We start from the raw sequence: 10,331 nt of genomic DNA, 5'->3' as shown, positions 1-10,331 counted from the left end.
ACGACTCAACAATCTGTTAATACTCCCTCCTCTAGTTTAGTGTACATGTAAATATGTCTTCAATAAAAATAAATAAAGTGCTCGTTACATAAGAGCTTATTTACGTGTCGTTATAGCTGCTCATTCAAGAATTGTAAACAAGGATTTAAGTGCAATTTCAACACCATAATGCACATCTAAAGTAAAACTTCACTGCAGAGTTTGGTCATCCACATTTGCAAGTCAAAAAATACGTAAATGAGGGAAAAGTAGGTTATACACTTGTGTGATTTGTGTGAGCAGCGTTACCATGTGTGCGTGCGGTTTTGTCGCTGTTCTGAACCCAGATGAACAACTTAAGTGAACACCGCTGCCTTTCCGAGAAACAGCTGTCTGTGTAATGTGAAAAAGAGGGAGAGGTGTATAAAAATTTTTGTTTTTTTTAACACACCTTTTTTAATCGGTAGGAGTGCAGCTAAATAAAGGAAAGGCAACCAAGGAGTACAGAGACCAGAGTAGCGATAGGAAAATGTATTTGCAATCAGATTAATAACAGAATAAATACATAAACCTCCTCAAAAACATTGACACCTAAATGGAGAGAGAAAGAAGCCATAATCGTCTCTCAGGGGAAGTACTTTATTTTTGAAACCGTCTCAGCAATACAGCATGAGTATTCTCAGCTTGTCCTATCTTCACCTGCCTCTCTGGTCTCCCTTGCCAACTTGTTCCTTGCTCTGCTCAGCCATCTCTTTCTGTGCTGCGTGTTCTTCTTCACTGGTGTTTACTGGGGTACTGTGTGTGTATTTATATTGTATTGTTGCCTCCTAATGATTCCTTAATCAGTCACCGACCTTTCACTGTGTCAGTTCTTCGAAGAAGTCCAGTGAGTAAAGCTGCTAACAGAAAGGAATGGTAGCCAAAGAGTACAAAAACACAGTGTAGCAGTTAAAAACATTTGATTTATTTATAATTTCAGAAAAAGCCGAAGGCAGTTAAAAACAGCAAAAAATAAAATCAAGCTAGCAGTCCATTGTTGTACATTAAGTGCACAGGTGCAAGGGTCTTAAGACAAATGCTTTGGAACCAACCATCACAGCAACCAGTCTTTTAACTGTTGTGTCTCACTGGGAAATGCCTTCCCCATGCCCATAGAGCTGGGCAATATGACCCAAAATTCATATCTCGATATTTTTTAGCTGGATGGCGATATACGATATATATCTCGATTTTTTTTTTTAAGCCATAAGGTAAGAACAAAAAGAGAAAGCTGTGTCCCAGATGTCACACAGGCACTTTTATTAACATACAGCGTAGATGTACATGAAGAAATTACTCAAAAATAAATTATCAGCATTTATTAAATAATAATGCTCCATAAATAAAATAAAACAATGTTGTTTTTGTGCATAACAAAAAGCTCACAATTGTGCAGTCAAAATGTAAACTAAAAAACGATGAGCATAATAACAAAGAGACAGATTTCACAGCTGCTCTGTTCCCAAGTTCTACTGCGTGACTGACAGCCTTGAGTTTGAAATCCTCTTTGTAACCATGTCTCTTAACAGGTGCCATTTATGGTTCTTATACACACACAATACGGTAATATTACGTTGAAGCACAGTATGTATCACTCCGCGAGGCTCCACTACGGTAGCCGTAATGTTCCGACAATCCATCAAGCGGTGCGGCTCCGTAGCTTACCAAAGTCGTACTAAAACACTTTTTGACAGATTGCTGAGCGCCGTGTACCACATAAAAACGGTTCGCGGTCAGTAAGCACAACCAGAATTCATACATAAGGTGCACTGTCGATTTTTGAGAAAATGAAAGGATTTGGGCTGCATGTCGTTAGCGCGGTTAGCTCGCTAACACGTTGACGCCGCTCAGCCCCACGCACGGGGTGATCCGCGGTAACTCGTTAACGGAGATTTGCCGTGTTCATCTTGTCGTTGCCTGCAGGTGAAGCTATGGGTGAGGGGGAGTTGTGTTCAGTGAAGGAGAGGCGAGGCCGAGTAACGCAGCATAGAGACAAAAATGGACGAAAGAGAGGCAAACTTGCGGCTCCACAAGTATAATTATAACGTAACATATACTATATCGATATAAACGATATTGTCACATCTTATATCTCCTATGAAAATATATCGATTTTTTAAAAAACTCGATATATCGCCCAGCTCTACCCATCCCCATGCCACACCAGTTCCCTCAGCATCCATCTGTTCTTTCCATTTTGCTGCTTCCCTTTGCTCTGCTGCTGGTACCTCATCTTTTATACAGAGTAAGCAGGTGTTGATAATTGCTTTGTTTAGGAAACTGTAGTAGGAAGTCACAACTTTTCAAAATAAAAGTATGCAAAATATATGACAATTTGCAACTATAAATGGACATGTCTATAATTAAACATGTCAGATTACTCTTTTAATTTACCCTGCATACAATCAATAAATTTCATTGTCCTGGGTCATTTTGACCCAGCATTCTTAGTTTTCTTGTGTTTTTGTATTTTGTTCATTATTTATTCCATGTTTCCTCGGTTGTTCAGTTTAGTTTATTAGATTTCCCCCCGTGTCTTTACCCCCTGTGTCCTCGTCCTGTATCTGTGAGTTCCTATGCCTAGTTTCTTTTCCTTGTGTTTTATTCCATGGTTTCCCCAGCTCGTTATGTCTGCGTCCTCCCCCGTGTTCTCTCTCTCCTTCATGCCCGCATCTCTGTGTACTTCCTGTTTTACTTTGATAGTCTCCCGTCAGTGTACATCACGTTGTGTTTGCCCCTGCCCTGTCTTGTTACAATTATTTGTATCAGCTGTGTTCCCTGTGTGCTCCCACTCCCTCTTATCCTTCTGTGTATTTATGTCAGCGTCTTAGCTGTGTGATTCTCTTTGTGTTTTCCCATATGATTTATTTTTAGTTTTCCCAGTTTAGTTTTGTACCGTTTTTTCTTGTTTCCAGCAATAAAGCTTTGCTTTTGAGTTCACGTTTGAATTTATTTATTTAAAAGGGACAGTGCAGTTTAACATAGTTCAGGTGCAAGACATGAGACTGATGTACGTACCGCACATAGGTTTATAGCTACTGCTAATTTTCAACAATTGTCCCTTGTTGGGCTTACAATCTAAATAAATACATATTACAATAAAACATACATTTTCATAAAACCAAATTACATCATAAATACAATTACAATTAATAGACAATAATGTAAAATAAAATTAAAATCATCAGATAAAATGACTACAACTTTGGTTTCCCTTTAACCACACTTTAACCTTCAGTGTAAAGGATCTAATGTCTGTAATCAGTTTGATATCGGTTGGAAGTGTGTTCCACAGATGGCAAGCCTTTATAGAAAAAGCTGACTGACCGAATGTAGATCTGCGGTATAATATCTTACAGTTACCGTTCACCTTACTCCTAGTAACACGATTACTGTCTTGTCTCTGAATGTATCTATTGAGACACTCTGGGGCCATCCTATTTATACATTTAAAAACTAATTTAAGATAACACCAATGATTAAAACTCTTAAAACTAAGTAAGTTATATTTCTGTAAAATGTGACAATGATGCCACCGAACCGATTTTTTATCCATTATTTTTAAGGTTTGATTATATAAAGATACCACAGGCTGAATTGTAGATGGTGCTGCTTGAGTCCAAACTGTCATACAGTATGAAAAATGCGAAAATATCATAGAATGCATAAATAACTGAGCTGCTGAGGTGGGTATATAGTGCCGAATTAACTTAAAACAATTCAGATTAGCCTTGACCGTCTTAGAAATCTTCTTTACGTGCTTGTCAAATTTAAGATGTGAATCTAAGATTATTCCTAAAAACTTAAAATCTTTGACCTCCTTTATTTCTTTGTTCCCTAGGTTGATTTTAAAATCATCAGATGAATTTCGTTTCCTAATCGAAAAACACATAGAAACAGTTTTTTTTTAAATTCAGTACAAGATGATTTTGTTCCAGCCATTTTTGGACACCATTTAGATGTATCGTTAAGGTGTCTGCTGCTTCACCAGGTGACTTAGCTGGTACGTGTATCACTGCATCATCTGCATAAAGTTGACAGTTGGCTTTTGGGCAGCTGGTAGGTAAATCATTTTTAAACAAACTAAATAGCAATGGGCCAAGAACAGATCCTTGGGGAATACCGATTCTGTTTTCCAACATGGATGACTTTTCTTTATCAACCCTCACACACTGTTCTCTTTTGTAGAGATAGGACTCAAACCAGTCAACTGCTTGCTTTGAAAAGTCAAATTTTATCAACTTAGAAAGAAGTATGTCATGGTTGACAGTGTCAAAAGCCTTTTTTAGGTCAAGGAACACTGCACCCACAACACTACCATTATCCAGATTACACTTAATATTTTCAACAAAATAGCAATTTGCCATTTCTGTGGAAAATTTTGGTCTAAAACCAAACTGCATTGGATGAAGCAGTAGATTAGTCTCTAAATAATCAATTAACTGTGCTGCCACAACCTTCTCAAGCACCTTCGAAAGAACAGGGAGTATGGAAATTGGACGATAATTACATATCAAATCACGCTCGCCTCCTTTAAAGACTGGAGTAACTACAGCCCTTTTCCAGTCAGTTGGGAATGTCCTATTTCTTATTGATAAGTTTATAAGATGCAAAACTCACCGTCTCGGTGAGTTTTGCGTTTGGGTCCAATTCCTGCCTGCATACAGCTAGTTCATGACAATAAAAGAAAACCGGAGTAGAGGAGGAGTATGACCTGATAACAGAGCCCGTTCTCACTCCCGAGGCGTAACATCCCGACGTTTTGTCACGTCCTGCGGCGTTCCTGAGGAACGCGAAAGGTGACCTTCCACGTTGTTATGGTACGCGGCGGTTTCCAGCCCTGTACTGCAGCCCTAAACTTAACCTTATCACTAAGCCTAACCATAACCTTATGCCTAACCTTAACCATAACCTTATGCCTAACCATAACCTTATTCCTAACCTTAACCATAACCGTATCCCTACGCCTAAACCTAACCTTATGGCTAAACCTAACCATAACCTTATTCCTAACCTTAACCAGCACTTTAATGAGGTGAAATAGTGTTTTCTAAAGCGATTTTAAGGGAAAAAGCGAAGATGTGTAGATTGAGTCCAAACGGTTCTCATGTGTCCGCAGTTTTCCGATGTCGTGACGTAGGAACGCCTTGGGTGCCCGAAAACGTAATATGTTGACGATTTGTCACCTAGTGTAAAATGTTACGATTTGGGAGTGAGAACGGGATAACACTGCTAAACAAGAGTAGGACTTTGATGTTGCAGTGAACGTGATGTGAGTGCTGGAGTTGAAAACCCCTGCAGCACCTTATGAACACTGGTTATAATCACTATTATCATGCTGAGTGAGATCTGGGGTGGGAGCACCTGACTCTGTGGGTTCAGGATCTAATCCAGTGTGGAAGGCAGGGGAAGCGAAGCTAGTATAACTTCCGGCCTTGATTTTCCCTTGATTTTCCCATAGCCTCACCAGGCTGAATGGCTGCAAATCTGGAAGGAACGATGACCAGTGAAAGCACCACTTCTGGGTCAACGGCAAAGCTAATGTCCAGATACACCTGGGAAACAGTCAGAGATTGAGAAACTTGAGAAACTTGTAAAGAATTATTATTATCTGTTCTAATTAATACATAGTTCAGACACACATTTCACATGTAGCTTATTTATTTACACATGTTTACAAAAAATGCAATTTTATTTCTGAGGGGATGTGATGTCACCAAGAAATTGTTTCATACCTTTACGTAATATTCAACTGAGATGATTTCACAGTTATGGATAGTGGAGATGGCATCATCAGGAATCTTCAACTGGCAGGAGACAGTTTGCTCTGAGTATTGCCTGATAGTGGCCCCGACCTCTTTGAACAGAATTATCGGTGAGTTCTTAGTGTGGTACTTGCTGCGGTACACTGTATTTTGTTCAAGCTTGAATTTGGGCCTCATGTTCTTTGAAGAGGAGTTGCAGATTTTGGCAACAATAGATAAAGTTTCACCTGTCAAAATCAAGTCAGAACATTGAACTGCATGTTTAAATCTATCAATATTTGCTGTGCAACTTGAACCTTTATTTTACCTGGAGTGCAAACATTCCTCTCAATGGTAGCAGACATTTGGACCCGTCCCCGGGAGAGCCCACCTATGTTTTTACTCACTGTACCAGATTGTGGATGCTATGAAAAACCACATCGACAGAGAAGATTTTTATGATTTATTGCCTGTGATTTTTAATGTGATTTCTTTTATACCAAACACTTTTCAATTAGCACACATGTCACATTTATAGCACATATCAGTGCAGTGCTTACCATCCCTTCCCAAAACTGCTGAAATGTCTTGGAAATGAAGTTGATCTCTCTTTTAACTTTAGAAGACCACCACAAGATCCTGGATATCTTTGCTTCAAACATGTACACAATTTTTCCATTTTCCCCCTTGAAGGATGAAGGCATGCTCCTGGAAAACAAAACCAGTGTCGAAAGTGTACATTTGCCAAAAAAAAAAGAGATAAAAATGTTAATGAGTATTAAATTCCCACTTACCCCTCTGGGAGTTTGAGCCTGAATTTAAAAGTGTGGACCCCTTTGGGAAGTGAAGTCCCTGCAAGAAAAAGCTAAACAATTTACAAATGTCAGCTTCTTAAAAGACATACAGGTATACGGTTTACTGCTGATCATTAATATTTACATACATATTCTTTAAATGTAGTGTTTAGTTAATATCTGCAACACTATTTGAGTAACTACAAAACACAAGTTAACCCTTACATACAGTTCATATTTCATGCTTTCACAGTATTTAAGAGTCAAAACTGTCCCTGGTCAAGAATGACCTCTTAAGTGTTTCCAACAAACTACACTACAGATAAATTTACAATCTATAAATAGCTTGTCTGACATTAATAAATGGATGATTAATCCTTAGTTAATGTTTCAGAGAGCAGGAAGAGTGTATTTTTTTAAATGTTTTATAACACTCATTTTTAGAGGAAAAACATTTGCTGTCACAGAATAGCATGTCATGTGTTATGTAAGACATGAAATTATAACAGTCATAATTAATTAAATATAAGTGAAAATTGCAAGACAGTACTAGAACTTTTGGAATTTATTATAACCATTTACAAACATTGCAACCATTAAAAACTGTCCTCACATTTTATCATTAATTAAAAAATAATCACAACAAACATGCAGGTACAAAACGTGCTTCTTGGAAACTAGTTCGTGCATTTAAAGCAGTGTTAAGAATACTTGCATATTTGTGGTACTTGCATGTTTCCTCAGCTCCCTAAAATGGCATCCCCGTTGCCATAATCTTGTGACCCTACAAACTCTCCTTTCATCTGTCTTAACATCAAAAAGCTCAGAATCAATCAATTTTATTGTGTTCATTTTTAGATTTTCTTTCAGTGTTGATACTTGTGCTTGCAAGTGCAAGGCATGAGTACTAACAGATAGGCACATACCTGCATTTATGTAGTGCTTGTCTACTTTTATTGACTGCTAAAAGAGGTTTTGAGTACAAGTCAAATTGTAATCATGGAGTGACTTCTCTTTTTACACCTTTATACTTTTTGCTGTTGTGATTGATGGATTTTATGATATTCAATTGTCCTTTTTTACTACACTGTACTATTTTTGTTTAAATTCAAAATGGATCAGATCTAAAAAGGATGCAAGGTTTAATCAGTTTTCATTAGTTTTTATTACTTGAACTGGGATCATATCTCACTTTATTTATTATAATTAATATTATTTTAATATTTAAACATTTTTGTTGTTCTCATTGTTTCAGTGCAAATCTTTCTTTCCATAGACACTTAACTTCATGGGCAACTCTATTCGACACATGGCCAACTGCTTTTATTATAAAATTCTACAAAAAACAACAACCTCTCCAGGTTTTAAATGAGTAAAACCTCTTACCTTTAAATGTTACGCCAATTAAGTAATTCTTCACTTTGAAATATCTCTTTTTTGAAGTGAACGTCATCAGATAATCTCCTATGTCGTCTATCCATTTTGTCTTTGCGTCTCCTTTGGCTTTTACAGTGAGGCTATTAACACTGACATTTGTTGTCAGTCTGAAACTAACTGTGCCCACTATAGTATCTCCTTCAGAATAACTACGATCTTCATTAGTCGTTTCAAAAGTCAAATGAAAGTCCTTTATCAAAGACATTTCAGAGATGAGTGAAAAGCGATGTGTTTCTCATCACAGATAAACTGATTTAAGGGGCTTGACAGGAGGCTCCGCCTAAAAATTAACATCATGACATCGTATTTGACTACATTTATTGCAAAATGAATTTAAGTAGCAACCTCATTTTGACCAAAATGTGTCACCCATTAGTTGCAGAAACATCGGGCCTGCTATGTGTTTGGGTGAAGAAGAAAAAAAATCTGGGTGAGACAAAGATCAGAGGTTTAGAGCACCTGTCACTGGTAACGCACAGGTGGCTTGTTTCAGTCCCTGTTTAGATAAAGGTATCTATCTCTAAGACACTGTATTTGTACAGTATATAATCACTGACAAATGAATAATCATAACATAACTCAATAGCTTTATCATTTTTACATGTAAATATAATGTCTCCAAAGAAAGAAAAGAAATCTATTAAAGTGCTTATTCTATAACAGTTTATGTACATGTTTTTGGCTGCTTAATACAATGTGCAAAAGGTTATAAATGAAATTTCAGCACCATAATGAACACCTAAAACAAAAGTTCACTGCAGGGGCTGACTGTTCTGATTGTGAATCAGAATCTGCGCAGACTGAGCAGGTTATACATTTGTGTGTGTATTTTATTTAATTACATTTTTTCCCACAGCATAACCGTGTAAACGTGTGGTTTGGTTGCTGCTGTAAACTCAACTGAACAGCTTAGCTCAGGTGTGGGCAACTCCAGGCCTCAAGGGCCGGTGTCCTGCAGGTTTTAGATGTCTCTTTGGTCCAACACAGCTGATTTAAATGGCTAAATTACCTCCTCAAGTCTCGAAGTTCTCCAGAAGCCTGGTAATGAACTAATCATGTGATTCAGGTGTGCTTACACAGGGTGAAATCTAAAACCTGCAGGACATCGGCCCTTGAGGCCTGGAGTTGCCCACCCCTGGCTTAGATGAACACCTTTCTGAGAGACAGCTGTATGTGTAATGATAAAAAAAGAGGGGAGGCCTAAACACGCCTAAATGCCTAAACATAAACACTAACTTCATAAGAAACTACACAGCTCAAATGTATGAAGCCATGCTATAGCCCAGGTGACTGCCGATGACTGCTTGGATCAACAAAAGAGAAACAAAGACTGGATCAGAGAATGAAGCTTAAACCAAAGGACTGAATCTCTGAAGCAAAAGAATCTCTGTAAGAAAATAATTTCATTATTTCTCTCATTTTTGTTCTGTCTGTTCCTGTTTGCGTGTTGCTGAAACTCTACTGACATCAAGAGGTGAAAACTTTGCTCAGTAACATGATTTAATTCACAGCTCAGTTTCTTTCAGAAGCCTTAAGCCACTACTTGGGTGATAATCTCTGACCAATTTTTGTAGGGTTCTGACCAGACCCATCTATAAAAATGAGGGCGATACTAAAACTTTCTTTTGAATAAACACATTTGGTTCACGATTGGTCAGATTCATCTTAATGTACCACCAAAACGTTTATAAAATATCATCATTTCTGTACACAGCTTTGTGTAACAATTGCTGAAACGCTGCTAGTAGACATCTAGGAAAGAGTGGGCACCCTCATGATTATACACTGGCTCAGCACTCAGCAAGCAAAGAAATTTAAACTGGCTCCTGTTTTCCGAATGGGAATGTCATTACCTTGTTTGACAGCTGCTTTTCCTTGCTCTGCTTAGCCCTCTCTCTTTCTGTGCCCGTGTTCTTCTTCATTGGTGTTTACTTGGGTACTGTGTGTGTGTATTTACATTGTAGTGCTGCTTCCTAATGATTCTTTAATCAGTCACCGACCTTTCACTGTGTCAGTTCTCCTTATAAGTCCAATTCTGGAGAAAAATTTGGTTGCTTTCAAGAACCTAAATAACAGTCTCCTTCCCCCTATTGAGTCATCACACATGAGCAAATAGACCACCCCTAATATTTGCATACATTTGCTTGGCTATCCTTTTGCTTCAGGGTATTGCCTGCAAAATCAAATCAAAATGGATTCTACTGCTTGTCTTTCTTAACACTGAGTACAATAGCCCATTAGCCCACACAGGATGCATCCTCATCCAATTCAAAGTCTCCTGATGACGGCGTGCTTCACTCCATTAGTACCCATGCCTCATATTTCTCCCACCTTCCTT

At 38.0% G+C, this 10,331-nt stretch overlaps 1 protein-coding gene across 1 annotated transcript; it reads right to left on the bottom strand.

Moving 5' to 3' along the window:
• Positions 1-4,751: 4,751 nt before the first annotated feature.
• On the bottom strand, positions 4,752-10,306 carry LOC134638244 (arrestin domain-containing protein 3-like). The gene is made up of 7 exons (XM_063488765.2): positions 10,303-10,306; positions 6,557-6,614; positions 6,323-6,470; positions 6,091-6,187; positions 5,754-6,010; positions 5,486-5,573; positions 4,752-4,801 (listed from the first exon to the last, which is right to left on the bottom strand). The coding sequence occupies exons 1-7, from the start codon at positions 10,304-10,306 to the stop codon at positions 4,752-4,754; spliced, it is 702 nt and encodes a 233-aa protein (XP_063344835.2).
• Between the last annotated feature and the right edge of the window lie 25 nt (positions 10,307-10,331).

The sequence above is a fragment of the Pelmatolapia mariae genome, linkage group LG12 (genome assembly GCF_036321145.2).
Source record: "Pelmatolapia mariae isolate MD_Pm_ZW linkage group LG12, Pm_UMD_F_2, whole genome shotgun sequence".
Lineage (NCBI taxonomy): Eukaryota > Metazoa > Chordata > Actinopteri > Cichliformes > Cichlidae > Pelmatolapia > Pelmatolapia mariae.
This window is presented reverse-complemented; position numbering and strand designations above follow the sequence as displayed.